At 34.1% G+C, this 18,921-nt stretch overlaps 3 protein-coding genes across 15 annotated transcripts; 1 reads left to right on the top strand and 2 right to left on the bottom strand.

Moving 5' to 3' along the window:
* Positions 1-91: 91 nt before the first annotated feature.
* Positions 92-4,525, bottom strand: LOC111289818 (uncharacterized). Of its 2 annotated transcripts, XM_022881152.2 has the most exons (12): positions 4,381-4,525; positions 4,169-4,284; positions 4,047-4,076; positions 3,815-3,951; positions 3,419-3,589; positions 3,219-3,282; positions 3,012-3,119; positions 2,333-2,486; positions 2,039-2,128; positions 1,475-1,530; positions 1,306-1,363; positions 92-632 (listed from the first exon to the last, which is right to left on the bottom strand). In XM_022881152.2, the coding sequence occupies exons 1-12, from the start codon at positions 4,460-4,462 to the stop codon at positions 412-414; spliced, it is 1,287 nt and encodes a 428-aa protein (XP_022736887.2). In that variant the 5' UTR covers positions 4,463-4,525; the 3' UTR covers positions 92-411. The 2 variants fall into 2 exon arrangements, with proteins under 2 accessions (XP_022736887.2, XP_089624628.1); XM_089768502.1 differs by lacking the exons at positions 92-632; positions 1,306-1,363 and having other exon boundaries at positions 1,475-1,959.
* A 2,663-nt stretch (positions 4,526-7,188) lies between these two features.
* Positions 7,189-13,712, top strand: LOC111291061 (4-coumarate--CoA ligase-like 9). Of its 2 annotated transcripts, none has more exons than XM_022882612.2 (6): positions 7,189-8,299; positions 11,720-11,909; positions 12,413-12,558; positions 12,678-12,745; positions 13,115-13,217; positions 13,352-13,712. In XM_022882612.2, exons 1-6 carry the CDS (start codon positions 7,265-7,267, stop codon positions 13,475-13,477), a joined length of 1,668 nt encoding a protein of 555 aa, XP_022738347.2. In that variant the 5' UTR covers positions 7,189-7,264; the 3' UTR covers positions 13,478-13,712. The 2 variants fall into 2 exon arrangements, with proteins under 2 accessions (XP_022738347.2, XP_022738346.2); XM_022882611.2 differs by lacking the exon at positions 7,189-8,299 and adding an exon at positions 10,192-11,338.
* A 956-nt stretch (positions 13,713-14,668) lies between these two features.
* Positions 14,669-18,541, bottom strand: LOC111291059 (cyclin-dependent kinase G-2-like). Of its 11 annotated transcripts, none has more exons than XR_016346586.1 (9): positions 16,906-18,436; positions 16,682-16,817; positions 16,501-16,589; positions 16,251-16,362; positions 16,046-16,153; positions 15,802-15,937; positions 15,405-15,734; positions 15,271-15,330; positions 14,669-15,153 (listed from the first exon to the last, which is right to left on the bottom strand). XR_016346586.1 is itself a non-coding variant. In XM_022882610.2 (6 exons), the coding sequence occupies exons 1-5, from the start codon at positions 18,300-18,302 to the stop codon at positions 16,055-16,057; spliced, it is 1,833 nt and encodes a 610-aa protein (XP_022738345.2). In that variant the 5' UTR covers positions 18,303-18,436; the 3' UTR covers positions 14,669-15,937; positions 16,046-16,054. The 11 variants fall into 11 exon arrangements, 2 of the variants coding, with proteins under 2 accessions (XP_022738345.2, XP_089624627.1); XR_016346588.1 differs by having other exon boundaries at positions 15,271-15,322; XR_016346587.1 differs by having other exon boundaries at positions 15,271-15,322; positions 15,802-16,153; positions 16,906-18,541.
* Positions 18,542-18,921: the final 380 nt, after the last annotated feature.

Genomic DNA, 18,921 nt, shown 5'->3' with positions numbered 1-18,921 from the left:
TTTCAATGATCATAAATGTATAATTATCCAAATGCAAGGATGCACGAAGAAAGTCATGTTTATGATCACTCATCATGGAGAGAACTTACAGTTAAAGCTAAATTGAACTTTGCTTGACTGAATGTCGCTGCAACTCAACATTTGTTCTAGAGCAGTTTCTAACTTGTAAAATCCGATGCTCTAGTTATGATAAGATAGAAATATTTGGAAAATAAAACTGATTTTTTTCATGACTGGGATAAAATACAGGCCTTTTCAATAGTTTATAACCAATTTAACACTACCATTACACCACTCTTAAACACATTTTCTTTTGGAGAAATTTAAGCCATCCTGTTGGACTAGTGTAGTTTCTGTTTCCTTTGCTCAACTTTCAACCATGCCTTCCTAATCTTTGAGGCTTTAATCTGTCTATGCATCATCAGCAACGTCATGTTCTAGACTTTTGCTTCTTTTCTTGGATTTCAACTTCTTGCTTCCCTCCTTTTCTTTAGATGCCTTGTTTTTGCTCCCTCTATTTTCTTTAGATGATTTCTTTCTTTTGTTAGGCAGTTTTTCAGTTTCATCTGCAGTCTGGACTTCACCCATGCTCTGTGCTTCATGCGCAGCCGAATCAGTTGCATCGTGTTTAACTTGCACATAAGAAAATGACATTGAAATTAGCATTCAAACTCAATAGAGCAATATGGTTACATAATATCATATCATATCTGAATGGCTCCATCGTCCCAACACTCACATAATCCTTCTATTAATCCCCAAAAGAAAAACTATAAATCTTCCCAAAACTCATCACTGAGCAATACTGTTTTCATCTGGTAGCCTAAAGGAAAAACAGAAACCTTCAGGAAATTATCCACCCCCAACCCTTTTTTTTCTATTTGAGCCTAGATTCATTAGGATTTTCCACCTCCAAGTAATGATATGCATCACATGATTGCAACTTACTTGATGGTAGCTAGTGGTGATAATCCTACACTCTAAAACACTCTTTTCATACCTGAAAGGGCAACCCATCCATGGGCAACCCCCACTCACTTTACTTGTGAGAACCTAGTACTTAGATCTTAGTCATATATTTTATTGGGGGAAATATGCCATTCACCAAGAGGCCATTGACTGAGGTCTTATTTTTGAAAAGAAAAATTGTAAAGAAACAATGCTGAGACCTGCTTGCTGGCCAAACACTAAAACAGGCCGCTTCCGTGTTTACTAAAAACAATAACATGACATATTGACAAGCAATCACACAGAACATGGATACCAAGCTTTGTCAACAATAAAGATTCCAAGGAGAGAAGGTACCTTCTTCAGTAAAATTAGTATCAAAAACAACTTTTGTAAGATGCTGTTTCAGGAAAACCTGCACCCAAAAATGTAGGCAGTCGAAGGAATGGTAGGCAGTGTTTTTTATGCAAACTTACTAACCACAATCAAGAACTTTATAATCCTCTTAGGTCTGAATAGAACATACCGACGAAAGAAGTTGTCTTGTTCCTATATCCCAAATGCGCAGATAGCTGTCCAAACCTAGAAAATATCCAAGTTTGTCAGTTTTGTTGGGTGTATAAAAAGATTTAGCCCCAAAAAATGTAACGGGCAATGCATTAGCTTAAGCAACTCCCTTCCTCCAATCAAAAGTAAGCACCACCACCACCAAAGAAAAGAAGCAATCTAACTTTAACTGATAATAGAACAAACTGAGAAGCTAATAATTGCAAATTCACTATTTTTCAAAAAGCAAACATGAATATATTTAAAGTTGATATGGGAGGGAGGGGAACATTGATAGCATGACAAGAGTTTGGAGAAAATGAGTATAGAAGCTTTGAGAACCATCTAAGTCACATTAGAAATCCTTTTTCTTCCTTTTCTAGCTCTTCAAGTCACATTCATATGAACTGCTTGCAAAAAAATAATTCCTGATACAAAAGTGCAGCATGTGTGTGCAAACACAGGCTACAAAATTAATATTAACACTCTGAATGTCATTGACACTAGAAGAGCATTAGTTTAACAAAAGACTCCATATACTCACCACATGATGCTATCACAGGAAGTTCAGAGTGCCGAGCAATGGACCGAATGCTTCCAGAACACTTCCCCAAAAAGCACCCTACCAATTTACCTATAAGGAAATACTTCCACCATTAATAGAATTACAGGGAAAAACACACTTCAAATCATTCAATCAAAAGTTCATTAAGAACAGATAGAGAAAAATGGAACTGAAACTCATCCATGAGAATGACTGACCGACCAAAAATCAGAAATGAAAAATGCAGAATGGCATGAAGTATTGCAGAACAAGCATATGGAACCAATCTTATACCTGTGCGAATATCCACGGAAGCAAGGTCACCGGATCCATTCCCTATATAGATTGTATGACCATCAAGGTCTTCAGTAACTGCTTTTATAGGGGTTTCCCTGAAGTCAAATGATATAACTGGTCTTCGTTGAGCAGAAACATCATAGAGGCGAACCTGTCAACAGAAACCATAAAAAATTATTAAAAAAAAAAAAAAAAACTATCCAGAGTCTAGAAAACACAAATTGATATAAAGCTAGACGATGCAATGCATTGCTATGATAACAACTCAATTCCATATTCCTGGCACAGACCTAAGACTTCAACTCAACCATAGTCACAATTCCAAATAAAATTGATAAAAAAATAAATAAATAAAAATAAAAACTTGTTGTTTCCATTTTCTTTCATATTCAATTAGTTTTTATATATGAAATCACATAAACATAAACCTATAGCTAAAAAAGTTCGAAAAGCCCATTTTCAAAATTGAACTGAAATTAATCTGTGAATATCTTGAACCAACATGCATTAATATTTCCGAATAAAAAATAGTTGTAGAAACTGGCAATAAGCAATCCACCATAAAAGTTCCTTCAGAAAAAAAAAATGCATTCTGTATATACATCTGCAGAATCAAAGTTATACTAACATGTCAGTATATATGTTCAAGAACTACCTGATGGCTACAAGAGATTACCTGATGACTATTGGTACCAGCCACAACTTTACGGTGATCATCTTTGCTGAGGAATGTTGCAGATGTAAACCAAGTAGGGGTAAAAATACCAAGGCTGTTTGCAGGAGGCTGTCCAAGATGGAATGCATTAAGAAAATGAAAACATGGAAGTTGCTAAAATATAAATTATTTTATTTTAATTAAATTGGAGAGGTTGAAAAGGCTCACTGGTTTTGCTGTCCAAATCTTAGCACATTTGTCAAGATCCCACATATTAACTTCAACACCCTTCCTGAATTAGAAAAGAATCAATCTTATCTACCAAACTAACAATAATCCAGTTGAGTATGAAAATACCCAATCAGCAAATGCAGATAAAATCAAGTCCAAAGCTTTCATGCAGAGTCATACAACCTAAACACACTCACCCTCCAAATAAGGCATAGTTTTCACTTCCATTCACTTGAGAACATTGGATATTACCGGAGGCACATACATTCCATGTGTTCGGGGAACCAGAATATGCTGGAGAATCAGTCATATCAACAGTTTTTATGCTTGCATTTCCTTTTGTTGTACATGTGAGCAAAGTGCATAACCTGAGAATGATCAATTCATATATATCAACAGTGTTATTTAAGTAAAGGAACTGTGACCACCAATAACCATCTATGTCAGTATCTACAGTAAATTACATAAATAAGAAAGGCACACAAAATCTGTAACCACAACTTAGTCTGAAGGAGAGGCGGGAGGACCAGTGGAGGAACCTGTTTTCATTAACACTGAAATAAACTCAGAAAACAGTAACAATACAACTACACCTGGATGTTAACTCCATTCTCCGTCTTCTGAATAAATGCAAACCAACAATAGCATCATCTTCTGGTCTAACACCAACATTACTAACATTGGAAACCGTAACAGAAAGTTCACCATTCAGGGGATTAAGTACTTCAATCTGCAGTATATACATAGAACAAAGACATATTCAACACAAATCATACTAAAGCCTTGAACTACTACGATTGGAGAAGAACGAGGAGGTTTGCTCACCACACCACTCTTTCTCGCAACAGCTAGTAACTGCAAAGAAAAAAAAATCAAAATTTCAATATAAAAAACTTATTTCTCAATACCCATGTTGATTCTTTTTGTTTTAAAACAAAACAACTCACTGGGTCGGTTTTGCGGTCATCAATGCAAGCGGCAAGCACACATTTGGAAGCGTCAGGATCTCCCCATCTGTCTACCACTTGAGGAACTCCTCCTCCTTTACCTCGAGCTTCGATTACTATTCATCAATGACAATAGAAAAGGAAACACTAGTGACGATTTCAATCGTCTGAATGAATTGTTAAAGTTAGTTAAGATGATATAAATCAAAAACCTTTGATGAGACCAAGGGCATCGAAAGTCAAGGCTCGAAATGGAGGACAACCGGGGCACTCAACGGTGGTCGTGCGAGGCATCCTCTGCAACCTTGTCGTTTATCGGCTGATTGTGGTGAGTATTTGCGTAGGACACGGTGGCTCAGAAAAACCCTTGAAACCACTCTGTTTAGGTGTTTACGACAATATTTTTGGTTTTCTATTTGGCACCCCTTATCTTTAAATATTTTCACCCTGTACCAAGGATTTGTATCAATTTAAAATCCAAAGATTAATGGTCGGTCCAATCATAAAATACATTTTTTATATGGTGAGAGTCCTACAACCAAACTCTTAAATGGACTCTAAATGCCATTGGCTTAATCAGAAAAATTTTTCAGTGAATCATATTATATAATATGATCATTTTTTTTATTAAATAAATTTTTATGATAAATTTAAAGATTTTAAATAGATAACAAAAATTATATATTATTTCATTATTTTAAAAAATTATTACAATAAAATACTATCATGCTTAAAATATAATTATTCTTAAATTTTATAAGTTTTTATGCACGTATTTCGATTACCTTCCAAACAAAAAAGAAACACGTGTTTAAATATAAGAGTAATTGATAGTTTTAAATAAGTATAAATTTAAAAAATAATATTTATGATAATAAAACATAAATATATATTTACATGATATAAAAAAATTATATTTTAATGTTGTGCCACGTTACATTTTAAAGCTTAATAATGTAGGATCATATTTATACTAATATTATATAAAAAATTTTAAAGATTTTTTTACATATATACTGCTCATTATGATCATAAAAAATTTTAATAAATTTACTTTTTTGACCCTTCATTTTAAGTTATTGTTAGACTTTATTGGGGTCAAATAAGAAAATTACAAAAAAAAAATTACGACTTCCTATACATGTAAACAAGATTTTTCAATAGTTGAGTGGGATATATGGGATTTGAATAATTTAACTTATTTTTTGCTTGGAAAATGTTTTTATTTTTATTTTATAAAAAATAATAGAAAAAAATGAAAAATGAAAAAAAATTTATAAACAAATAACAAAAGAAAAAAATTGAAAGTATATATCAAATGAGTCCTAAGTTTTGATCGGCAAAAGCTTATAAGTGACATTTACTTTTTCTTAATTTCTTTATGATATTCATAAATTGATAGTTAATTAGTAACCATTAGTGAATTGAAAGATTAGTTCAGAGTTTAATTTACGGTATCTTAAGTATAAATATAATAATAATTAATAAATATATATATATAAAATAATAAAAATATTTCAATCTCAATATTTTTATCTGGACAATTATTCCCGAGTTGAATTACATATCAAATCCAATTCGAATTTGATTCTGAACAAAAAATTTTATTATAAAATAATTAATTTTTATTTAATTTATTATATTTATTATTAGTTTACTAAAAAAATATCACCGACCCAATGTGATGCGATCAACCACTTCTATTTTTGTCTTTTTCTCTAGAAATTAATTACAAAGAGTCCCACATATTTAACGTCGGTTGGGAGTCTCTTTCAACTCAAACAAAATATGAACGCAAATACTCTGATATGCCAAATATACTCAGAGGGCTGAGGCAGCGAACTGGTGAATGCTGACCGTGCGACCATCAGGCCATGTCCGTGCCGACGTCCACGCACGAAACGGCATAATTTCTAGAATAACCTGCCAACCGTTTCGCGACAATTACTGCCAGCAATTGAAAATTGGTAAAACTGAAAGAGTCATCAGTCATATAAGGCGCTTTGACTTTCAACCAACAATCCCCCAATCCGACATTAAATGCTTAGTTGTCCACGTTACAAAACCATGTTCTCCGTTGAGTTTTTAACCATTTGCATTTACTTTTTCCTCTCAATTTGGTAATTTTAAGAATCAAAATCTATGTGCGATCTGATTTAGTAATCGTAAAAAGAAAATTTTAAAATTTTGAGGTAAATTCATCTTATTCAAATTTGATCAAATTTATATTGAATAATTCAATTTATAGATTTATTTAATTTAATAATTATTTTATATCTATGCAATATTTACTTATAATCGTAATTTTTTATTTTTGTAAGCTTATAAAAAAATTAAAATCCGTGCAATTAATGCAAGAAAATTTAATACTTTTAGGTTTTATGTTTATGTATTTGTAATTTACATCTAATAAAAACTTCTTAAAATAAAAAAATTATTGGAAAATTTTAATTAATTTAATTAATTATCACTTATAAACAAGCATTTAAGACTTCAGACAACGTACGAAAGAGAATGTTTTTCTCCCCGAGAGTAAATAATACATGTTTGGCTTTGGGTACTTTTTCAAAGTATAGAGTTTTACTTAAAACATTTAAAACGAGAAAAACGATATGCTTTGATAACATGGCAAAACTCAAGTAATGTTACTTAAATTTTTAGTAAAAATAATTTAATAAATAATTTAAATTGATAAATTAATAAAATTCAATAATAAAATTAATAATATATAAAAATATTATTTATAATTTAAATTTGATTAATAATTATTCGAGTAAAATTTTTTAATAAACATTATTGTATACAAAAATATATTAGTTTTTTAAAATTTTATACCTTTTATTTATATAAAATAACATAATATTTTAGATTATTTTAGTTTTATTTAATAATTTTAATAAAAATTTTCCAAAAAGGACAGGTTCAAACTTAAAACTCTATTTGTTTCGAAACATTTTCTAATACTGCATTTGTACATTTAATTTAACAAAGGCGTCGCAAAATCCAAATTTGAGACGTAATTGAAGTCCTAAACTAAACCCTACAGCCTCTTTCATCCTCGCCTTTATCTGCTGATCAACTAACATCTCCATTTCCATGGCAGAAACAAATCCCAACCGTTCAATGGATCCAAACACCGGATTCTGTTACCAAACAGGAATTTACAGTTGCCAAAAACCGCCTATCCCTCTTCCGCCGACTAGTCAACCACTTTCCGTCGCCGAATATTGTCTCTCCCTATTCCATTCCACTTCCACCGACGGCGCCACTACTTTCGTCGCCAATGCAACCACCGGTCAAGCGCTAAGTTACTCTCAATTCGTTTCTCGAGTACGTTCCCTCGCTTACTCGCTTCATAAACGCTATACTCTCTCCCAAGAAGATGTCGCTTTTATTCTCTCCCCTCCTTCTCTTCATATCCCCGTGCTTTACTTTGCTCTCATGTTGTTGGGAATCACTGTCTGTCCCACCAACCCACTCAGCTCCAACTCGGAAATCGCTCACCAGATTCAACTCAGTAAACCAGTTATTGCTTTTGCTACTTCACAAACCTCTCATAAAATTCCATCTCTCACACACGGAACAATCCTCCTCGACTCGCCTGAGTTTCTCTCTTTCTTAACTCGGTCCAATATTAATAACGACATTATTGAAAGAGTCAAGGTAAAGCAGTCCGACTCGGCTGCGATCTTATATTCTTCAGGAACCACCGGGCGAGTCAAGGGCGTGATTATGACTCACCGAAACCTTATCGCAATGATGGCGGCGATTCATCACTACAACACAACCGAAAGCGAAGATAATGAGAAGCCGCCGCGGTCGGTGACGTTTTTCACGGTGCCATTGTTCCACGTGTTCGGTTTCTTTATGTTGTTAGGGGCGGTTTTATCGGCGGATACAGTGGTTTTGATGGAGAGGTTTGAGTTTGAGGAAATGCTGAGAGCCGTCGAGAAGTACAAGGTCACTGCCATGCCGGTTTCACCGCCGCTTGTATTAGCGTTTGTTAAATCAGATTTGACGAAAAAGTATGACCTGAGCTCGCTTCAAGGGCTTGGATGCGGTGGTGCGCCGCTTGGCAAGGAGGTTGCTCGGCGGTTCAACGAGAAGTTTCCCAATGTGATATTGCTGCAGGTATTTTCTATTTATTTATCTACTTTTAATGTTTAATCGTTTTCTTTTCTCTTTCACTAGCAGTTTGAAGTTTGAACGAATGAAAATAAAAACTAATGGTGAATTAGTCCTACTATAAAGTTCGCCATTCCTATTAACTAAAACGCTTGGCTTAATTTAATTTATTGGTATAATTATTTTTTAAAAATAATATTTAATAAATTTTAATTTTAATTTTTATTGATATTTTGTAATTGATCTTCAAAATATATATAAAATTTTATTTATTAAATAAAAAATGGAAAGTTATTATAAAAAATGCACTTATTTCTTTAATATTATGTTTGGATTGAGGCGAGAGAAAATAAAGCTAAAGAAAATAAAGAAAAATAATGAAAACAGAAAATTTTTCTTTTTTATTTGCATAAACTTTTAATTTAAAGAAAAAAAAGATAAAAATTTAATAACCTTTAATTTTTTTTATAATTTTTACTTTTTTAATATCTCAAATTGAGAAAAAAGTTAAAGAAATAAAAGTTAAAAAAATTTTATTTTTGTAAAAAGATTATTATATCCATATTTTTATTATAACATTAAATTTAATTAAATAATTGACATTTCTTACAAAAATAATTTTTTATGAGTATTTTATATAACATCAAAGTTTATAAATATTTTATAATTTTTTAAATCTTAAAATTAAACAAGCCAAATTATTATTGGAATAAACTAAAAAGTTGAATTAAATACAAAATTAAACATAAATCAATAACTAGCTAATACATCTTATCTTATTAAACATATTCAATTTTATTTAAAAAGATTTATTTATACAAGTGAAGTAGTATAAATATATATTTGTAATTATATGTTATTTTATAAAAAAAAAAGTTTATAATTGAAAACAAATAATATAATGAATTATCTCTTTTACTTTCAGTATTTATCCAAATAATAATTATTATAATTTTGTTTATTTATTTTTATTAATTTTAACTATACAAACAATGAGTACATGTATCATTTAATTTCTTTTAATTTTTTTTCTTTTATTTTATTTTATTTATTTTTATTTATATGTATCCAAATATATAGTAAGGTAATCCAAAATAATTTTATAAAAAAATAAAAAATTTAATACTTATTGAATTAATATTTTATAAAATAGTTAAATATTATTTTATAAAAAATTATAAAGAATAAATTACATTTGATGAAAATTCATTTATAAAAAATTATTAAATAAATTCATTATTTCTATAATCAATAAACATTTAGTCAATTGTAATAAATATTTTTAAATTAATTATCAAAAAATAGAATTTTGAAAATTTTTACTAATAAGCTTTTTACGGTAATTTTAAGTACATCTTATATCAATGTAAATTAATCAAAAAATAAGATTAAAAGTTATTTTTTTATAATGATAAATTTTTTTCAACTTTTAAGTTGAAAAACATATCATTCTCTAAAACAATAATTTTGTCATTCCGTGATTTAAAAACATTGTTACATAAAATTTTTGCATATTGCTGTAGTTTTTTGATATATCACCTAATACCAAACAATCATTAAAAGATTATATTTTAAAGTTAAAATTCCATTTTCAACGATTTTTTTGTCTTATTTTTTCAATCAAATTATAATTTATGTTTTAAAAAAATGAAAATTTAGGTAAATTTTTTCTAAATTTGAATTATAATTCTATAATTATTTAATTAAAATAAAAAATTCACTTATAAATATAATATTCATAAAAAATTTGATTAATCCCTGATTATAAATTCTGTAGTAAAAACTCTTTTCTCAGATTCTGCATGATTGCATTTGTTCTGGGCATTTACCTTGCAATAATTAAACCGTCGAGAAACCAGAAAAAATAAACGTCATTAACTTACAAAAAATATTAAAAAAATTCGAAAAGATCAGTCGTTTTCTCATGACTTTTGTCAACTTCAGAGACCTTTTTGCAAACAGTGGTAAGTGAAATGTCACTGCAGCCACATAATCCTCACTGCCATGGCAAAAGCAGTAGCCAATCCCCACCATTCGATAGATCCAAACACCGGCTTCTGTCCCCAAACAGCAACGTACCACAGTCTCAGACCACACGTACCTCTCCCGCCACCTTCGCAGCCTCTCTCCCTCCCTCAGTATGCCCTCTCCCTCCTCCGCTCCTCCACCACCCCCAGAGGCGGCGACACCACTTTCATCGTCGATGCTACTAGCGGTCACACCCTCTCGTACTCCCGATTTATCGCTCAAATCCATTCCCTCGCTTACTCCATCCGGAAAAACTATTCGCTTTCCCAAAACGACGTCGCTTTCATTCTCTCCCCTCCTTCGCTACATGTCCCTTTGCTTTACTTCGCTCTTCTGTCGTTAGGAATCGTCGTCTCTCCTGGCAACCCGCTGGGTTCCGAGTCGGAGATTACTCACCAGGTTCAACTCAGTAAACCCGTCATTGCCTTCGCCACCTCGAAGACGTCTTCCAAGCTTCCATTTCTCAAACTCGGAACTGTCCTCCTTGACTCGCCTGAGTTCCTCTCTTTCTTAGCTCAACCCAAGGTCGATGACGACGTCATCAACAAAGTCCAGGTGAGTCAGCACGACGCAGCAGCGATACTTTATTCTTCTGGGACAACCGGGCGAGTCAAGGGCGTAATGCTGAGTCACCTGAACCTAATAGCATTAATTGCCGGGTTTTACCACTTACGGCAATTTCACCAGGGGGAGGAAGCGCCGCACCCGGTGTCGTTTTTCACGGTGCCTTTGTTTCACGTGTTCGGGTTCTTCATGCTGGCGAGGGCGTTTTCGATGGGAGAAACTGCGGTTTTCACTGAGAGATTTGAATTTGAGGGAATGTTGAGAGCCATAGAGAAGTACAAGATAACTTACATGCCGGTCTCCCCGCCGCTTGTCGTGGCGTTTATTAAATCAGATTTGACTAAGAAGTATGACCTCAGCTCCCTTCTGCTGCTCGGATGCGGTGGAGCTCCGCTTGGCAAGGAGGTCGCTGAGCAGTTCAAGGAGAAATTCCCCACCGTGGAACTTATTCAAGTAAGAAATGTACTTGTAACTAACCAAGGAGCAACTGCTGTCATCTTTTCTACTATAATGCCGGCTTAATAACAAATTAAAATACTACAATGATCATCTCAACATCAATCTTAAGTTTCCCAAATATACATGTATGGAAATTTTGATTTATGTCTATCAACATGATGATTCTTAGTAGTTGATGGTTTATGCAGTAATTATCTATCTATGCTTTTCGTTTGACTTTCTTTTGGAAAGAGAGGATTCGAATCCTGTTCTTTGAACACATGCATTAAGTAATGGAAAAGTACTTTAAAAAGAGTTCTAAAAATGTCAAATTAGTACTATCTTCTTTGGGTGAATGTTAATACTATTGTTTTGGTTCATTTTCTTTGTGTTAAGGGATATGGGCTGACTGAGACAGGAGGAGGTGCAACTAGGGTGATAGGGACAGAGGAGGCAGCTCGGTATGGGACTGTTGGCCGCCTTGCTGAAAACATGGAAGCCAAGATTGTTGATCCTGGAACTGGGGAGGTCCTTCCTCCTGGACAGAGAGGGGAACTATGGTTGCGAGGGCCAACAGTAATGAAGGGTATTACTCTTTCTGGCTTTATTTTAGTGTCTAAATGAGTAAATGTGCTGCTAGACAGACTTGCATATTCTTGGGAATGGAAACCAAAAAAAATGTAGTGGATTGCAGTAGGAAGTTAGGTTTCTCCATAAAGTTTGGTTGCCTAACTTGTGTTATGATATGATCTCTAGGCCTATAAATTTATTTTGAAGACAGACAGATTGACTAAAGAAAAAAAAAAACATAAATTTGAATATGTTGCATTCGTATCATTGATCCCTGTCATTTTCCAATTCTTACCTTTTTGATTTGGGAAGCTTGGTTTTTGTAAGCATGGACATAAATTTGGAAAATTCCATATTCATAGAATGCTTCTTTTTGGCTGGCTTCATTGGAAGTATAAAAGCTGTGAGAAATGTGAAATTCATTCGTTTACATATTGCAGTCGAAACTCCATATTTAATTAGCAAACGCTCTTATAAAAGCTTATTCCTTCATAAGTGAAATAATGGGAGTCAATGCAGGTTATGTAGGTGATGAGAAGGCAACCGCTGAAACCTTGGATTCAGAAGGCTGGTTAAAAACTGGTGACATTTGTTACTTTGACTCCGAGGGGTTTCTCTACATTGTAGATAGATTGAAGGAATTAATCAAATACAAGGCATATCAGGTGAATCAGTCACCCTGAATTTTGAATCCCTACTTCCAATCTTTAAGAGAATGTGATTTGGAGTGTTCCTTCTATGTTTTTGAACAAAATAATCTCATTATATCTAAACCAAATTGCAGGTCCCTCCAGCTGAATTGGAACATATACTTCATTCCCATCCTGAAATTGCTGATGCAGCTGTGATTCCGTATGTGTTGAGTTTTCTTTTTCTTTATTTTTCTTGTGAATGACTGTCTCTGAAGGCTAGACTTTGTTTTTGTCGCTATGACTCTTTATTCTAGCAAAGACACAACTTGCAAACCAGTTCACATTTCTGAACACGGTTTTCTTGCCCAACATTTTTGGAGCGTCTAAGTGAGTGAAAAAGTTTAAGATTAATTATCAGAGTAGTTTTTAATCTATGTTTTTTGAGGTGTAATAACATCAGCCTCGACCGGTAAGTTCCAGGAATATATGATAGCATGGTGGTTCACGGTTCCTAAGTTGATCTAGCACTTCTGTTGTGATGGTAGTTTCACCTATTATCCTCATATCACTTCGTTATATCTGAGAGCAGGTACCCTGACGAAGAAGCAGGGCAGATTCCCATGGCCTATGTAGTAAGAAACCCTGGAAGTAGCATCACTGAGGCTCAAGTCATGGATTTCATTGCAAAACAGGCATGCTTCTAAAATAGCAACAGAAAATATATATATATATATTTTTTTTTTTTTTCTTCTTTTGGTGTATTAGGCTTCTTAATTGTATATGCAGACAACCTGATACTAGGAGCCGGTTTTTTTTGTTCTTGCAGGTTGCACCATACAAGAAGATCCGACGAATTGCATTTATCAATTCTATTCCAAAATCTCCAGCAGGAAAGATCTTGAGAAGGGAGTTGGTTAATCATTCTCTTGCTGGTGGTTTGTCTAAATTATAAACCATATCTGGAATACACGACACGAGATTTTGCCGGGTTTTGAGAAGGACCTGCAATAAACATGGAAACTTTCTTCGCATCTTGCTTCAAGCTTTGTTTATCACTGCTGGCTGGTTATATCGATTACAGTTCAAATTGAAATGAAATTCCCTTGACACGTTTCCATTTGGCATTTAATAAGCTAATTCTTAATAATGCTATTGGTTAAGCCAGCCATAAAAGTTCATCTATGCTCTGTTTAAAGTCTTATTTCTTACAACAATAGCTGAATAATGCAAGGAGGGATAAAATCATGGATATTAATAGCTCCTCTTCCAAGAATATATACACAAATGCTTCTAGACTTTAATATTGCATGTGCTGCACAAGTGTTGAATCCACTTCAAATCAAGTATGCCTTTTCTCTCCATAGCAACAGTGAGCCATAGCACAAGAAACTGCAACAACAACTACAACAACCCAGACCATTCAATATTTTCCCCTTTCAGAATAAGAAGACATCCATGAGGACAGCCACCGACAGCCAGCCCAGACCATCCAATATTCCCCTTTTATTTTTTATTATTCTGGTTTTGATAAACGATTCACTAAAGCTACCTTACTGTTAAGTTATGTATTTGCAGTTCATCCCAGGAAAAGCAACAGTTTAAAGATACAAATCATCATACCACCATCTTTTCATCGAGCTTTCACAGGTTCTTCTCTTTTGAGAAAACAATAACTTCGAAAACCAAGAGAGAGTTTCAAATTTTATGGCCATCATTTTTTTTTTTTTTTACTAGTCATAAAGATGGTAAGCCTTTTATGAGCACCACCCATTTTTTCCTTGCAATTTTTAAAGCCTCTTCTTTTTTTCGATAATTCCTACATGAAAAAAATTAGTTCACCACTCTTTACAAAACAAATAAAGGTTCAGCACCTACATGGAAAATGCTTGGCACATACAGTTTAGAGGGGTAGATAGAATGATGACAAACATATGCAGATCTAACAAAATTTTCAAGCAACTTAACTCATTCGATAACTGGATGCTAAAACACTCTTGGTAATTATCTATTCTTCTATAATCAATATACAAACCCAAAACTAAAGAATAGTTGTCATAATAGAAACAGTTCACCATATCTAATTGGATTAGTTGAATGTAATTTTAAGTTAAAATTGTTAAAATCCTAAGCTTCATATATGATATGAACAAATCCAAGAATCATAATATTCAAATTAAGAGAATAATAATTTTCCATCAATAGATTCAAACTTGTGGGATTCTGACAACTATTACCGAAACTAGAAGAGGCAAAGATGAGCATTTCAACCATGCATTACAACAATAAATATAGTACTAGAATCTACATTTATACACAGGTGATGAGGGGTATGCGTTAGCAGCAACCGCTAGAACCATCTCCCAAGTTCAGTATGAACATATTCCAAGTTTGGAAAAATGAAATCTTCTTGTAACCAATATTTTTTTCCAGTAAGGTATCTTGCAGACACTCGAGAGAGTAAAAATAGTAAGAATTCAATCACAACAATGTAAACATGAAAGAAATAACTAGGGAAAAAGAAAAGAAAGAGAACAAGCCTCCTATACTCATGGTTCTGTTATATTTTCCCCAGCAGTAACACCTGCATGTTAATCAGAACCTCCTCTGCATCATCAATATCACCATCCCCTTGCCAGATAACATCAATTCTTAGTCATAATTTATATATATATTAACAATTTGTCATTGTTAGGGAAGATATCACCAAAGGAAAAGATAATATGAACAATGCATATAGCATCTTACTCGCACACAAAGTGATTATGTATACACGTGCAGGCTGCAAACCTCCCAACTGCTGCAACACTTAAAACAGAAATCTCACAAGTTAAAAGATCAACTAATTCATTTCCAAAGCACCTTGAGTGCGCAAAACTTACTGCTCATAAGCAGGAAAGACCAATGCTGTTCGCTTCAAAACATCAGTAGACTCTTGCAAGCAGTGTGAAAAAATTGAAGGAAACAATGTAAGCACCAGTTTTGGAATAAAAAAAGAAAATTTAAATGTTGTAAAGAATTTTTCATGAGTTACAATCTGATACAATATCAAGGAGATGAACCATGGTCGATAAGCTGAACCTTCATATTCAGTCGCAGCTAAGGACCATTACAATTCATCGCAAAATCATCCAAACCAATAACTGGATTGTGCAAGGCTGTAACTCAACCACCTCAAAATATTAATCTCTACAAGCATGTCATGTATGTGCCTGCCAAAGGATGATATCAGTTTCTCACAATATTTTGCCACCCAAACATTTAACTGTTGCACCTCACCTCTGGTCAATCATCTGTCTAAGATACAATTGCCTGCATGCACCAGTCTGCCTGTCCCACGGCACTAGCAATGGATGGAAAATTTTTTTACCACTACTGCATTGGATTGAGATTCTTCATGGTTCCTTGTATATGCCTAAGATTCATTGGAACAAAATCAAGAAAATGCTATGACTGCAAACTTAAAATGCAGCCTAAATATGATTTTCGGTATGTCCAGCTTTCAGTAATCAGGCCAAGATACCTGCTCCATTCACATTTTTGGGGGGAAAGTAGGCAAGAATTCCTTAGATTTTGGTAGAGGAAGCTCACGGAACCAATCATGATTAAGAGCATCATCTGCTGTTATTCTCTGCACAGATAACAGAAACTTTGATTAGCTGAAACCAATACAATAAATATATAACTAAAAGTTAAGAAATTAATATTTGAAACTTATGGAAATTTACCTTCTCAGGATCATAAGTAAGAAGCCTGTTTAACAGGTCAAATCCAGTATCAGAGAGAACTGGAGATCCTGTGAAGGATGCTGCAGGAAACTTTCTACGCAACAAATTATACCTGGAAAAAGAAACCAAAAACAACTACTCATTAAAATGCAAATCACATGTCATGGTAATCAATAAATACTGAACAAATAGAAAACCATAATAAATAGTAGCAATTTAGATGGGAGTAATTGTCCAGAGAGATACTCACGGTTGCTTAGAATAATTAGCCTTGGCCCCTGGTAATTCAGAAAACCCAGCCCAGATCTTCTCGCTTGGATTACCAAGAGTATCAAAGATCTGCAACAATCAACCATAACAAAACATCAGAAAACAAAATAATAGCCATAAAATAAAAGAAAGATTAAAGTTTCAATAGAAACAATAATTACCTTGCGAAGCTGATCAATTTCGCTAGTCCCTTTGAACAAGGGTTCCTTAGCTAACAACTCAGCCATTATACAGCCCACAGACCACATGTCAACTGCTGTTGAATACTTCTTTGCTCCAAGTAAAAGTTCAGGTGCTCTGAGACGCAGAAATCAAACATAGATAATCTCAAATTCATAAAAATTAAAAATGCAAAAAGAAAATAAATACAAAGAATGCAACTTACCTATACCATTGAGTAACCACCTTGGTTGTATATGGCTTTAGGGGGCTTCCATACTGGCGTGCCATACCAAAGTCACATATTTTGAGTTCACCTTGGTTATTCAAGAGAAGATTGGATGTTTTCAAATCCCTATGAAGCACCCAATTATCATGAAGATATTTGACGCCCTCCAATAGCTGTTGCATCAAGCATTTAACATCACTTGTACTAAATGGCCGTTTCATAGAATCCATTAGCCCCTTGAAGTCATGTTCCATGTACTCCATAACCATGTAAACATTGTCATGGTCATCTACAACAACTTCTTTAACTTTCACAATTGAAGGGTGGTGAAAAGATGCAAGAATGTTAATTTCCCTCAATGATGTTAAAGGGAAACCATATTCTTCTAAATCTCTTCGGTCAAGAATCTTTACCTTCTTCAGGGCCACAATTTCTCCCATCTTATCTTTAGCTCTATAAACAATACCATAAGTACCTTCACTTATTTTGTTCAATCTTTCATATTCAAAAACACTTCTGCAACCCAGAAGCATGTTCACACTTCTTCCTGCTGGCTCTTCAACATCTAAATCTGACTGCTCCATAACAGCATCTTCATCACGCATATCATCAACGTCCATCACACCATTAGAGTCCAACTTACACTCCATATCTTCGTCCTGGCATGCAGACAGTACACTACAGCTTCTTTGGTTAGACAATACCTGGTCTCCTTCAAATTCCTCTCTTTCAAACTCCCCACTCTCAAGACTCGAACTCCTAATCTTTTCTTCGCTTTGAGACCCATCTTCATCATCACTATCAGATGCCCAGCGTGACGTGAATATGTTAGGCGCTTGACAATTTTCTTTTCCCATCAAATCTTGTTCTTGTTCATTATCCTGAAATTGCTGACAGGGCTGTGAAGGATATAAAACACAACCAAAATCAGCCAGTGGAGACTTAGGTGGCAAATGCTCCACCTCCTCAATCAGATTTCCATTGACTGGTTGCTTCTTAACAGCCTGATTGGAAACAATATTTGACAACTTGCAAGGTGAAGGATTAGATGACAGAGTGGTAGCTACCGATACAACTCTGTTCCTAGACGAAATTCTTACTTCCTTCTCTTCTAGGTCCCAAACAATAGGGGAAAACTTCCGCTTTTTCTGTGGCGGCTGCTGAGCCCCATCATCCAATATCCGTGTTACATCATTCTTAACTCTCACAACATCCTCTAACCCCCATCGCCTAGGAGCCAAGTTGAACCCATTCTTATGCCAAGCAACCAAATTCTTCCCATTAGATGGGTTATCGTATCCATTCTTATCGGGAATAGCATGAACATGACCATAAACCCGATTCAATTTCCCAACATCACTTCTCCTTGGAACATCAACTCGCCCTGCCGCCATACCAATCAAGAACCAAACAACACTTCTCAATAAAAAAAAATTTCAAGACTCAAATTTTAAACCAAACAAATCCCCCAATCAAACACACAAAAACAAACAATAGCAATATCAAACGAGCAAACAAAGACCACACCGTAGATTTTCAGATATGGCAATTAATCAGAGTAAAAAACAAACGATCAAACAGAAAATAGATGACGACAATCAAAAACCCTAGAACTTGAAAATTCTGTGCTTCTTTTGGCGGATCTGACCTGACCTCAGATAAATCAGAGGCATTTGAAGATCTTACCAGAAAGAACAGGAGAGAGAGAGAGACGGAAACCACACGCAAAGAAAATCAGAAAAAATGAGAAACAGAGAATCGGGACACGATCGCTGCGAACGCTTCTTCGTTTAACGCATTGACCTCACGATTATACTCCCTAACCCTCGTTGTAATTTATAGAAAGCGCGTTAGGGAAGTTAGGGTTACCATTTTAGAGTATCAGCCAAATGGGCTTAGAAGCCCAACATAATTTCGGTTTGGGCCAATTTTGCAAAACTGGACTCAAGATAAGTTTGTTATACTGGAAATTTGGGCTTGCAAGCTCAGTCCAAATTGTAATTTGTTTGAAAA

This window comes from Durio zibethinus, chromosome 11 (assembly GCF_047325235.1).
Source record: "Durio zibethinus cultivar Kanyao isolate XHJ-2024 chromosome 11, ASM4732523v1, whole genome shotgun sequence".
Lineage (NCBI taxonomy): Eukaryota > Viridiplantae > Streptophyta > Magnoliopsida > Malvales > Malvaceae > Durio > Durio zibethinus.
This window is presented reverse-complemented; position numbering and strand designations above follow the sequence as displayed.

Coding starts and splice junctions, on each gene's coding strand:
- LOC111291059 (XM_089768501.1), bottom strand. CDS start 18,302: ATGGCGGCAGGGCGAGTTGATGTTCCAAGGAGAAGTGATGTTGGGAAA. Junction 16,818..16,905: donor GTGGTTACTCAATGGTATAG/GTAAGTTGCATT, acceptor TCTGCGTCTCAG/AGCACCTGAACTTTTACTTG. Junction 16,363..16,500: donor GCTAATTATTCTAAGCAACC/GTGAGTATCTCT, acceptor TTCTTTTTCCAG/GTATAATTTGTTGCGTAGAA.
- LOC111289818 (XM_022881152.2), bottom strand. CDS start 4,462: ATGCCTCGCACGACCACCGTTGAGTGCCCCGGTTGTCCTCCATTTCGA. Junction 4,077..4,168: donor ATGACCGCAAAACCGACCCA/GTGAGTTGTTTT, acceptor TTTTCTTTGCAG/TTACTAGCTGTTGCGAGAAA. Junction 1,531..2,038: donor TCCTGTGATAGCATCATGTG/GTGAGTATATGG, acceptor GATATTTTCTAG/GTTTGGACAGCTATCTGCGC.
- LOC111291061 (XM_022882611.2), top strand. CDS start 10,298: ATGGCAAAAGCAGTAGCCAATCCCCACCATTCGATAGATCCAAACACC. Junction 11,339..11,719: donor CCACCGTGGAACTTATTCAA/GTAAGAAATGTA, acceptor CTTTGTGTTAAG/GGATATGGGCTGACTGAGAC. Junction 12,559..12,677: donor TCAAATACAAGGCATATCAG/GTGAATCAGTCA, acceptor ACCAAATTGCAG/GTCCCTCCAGCTGAATTGGA.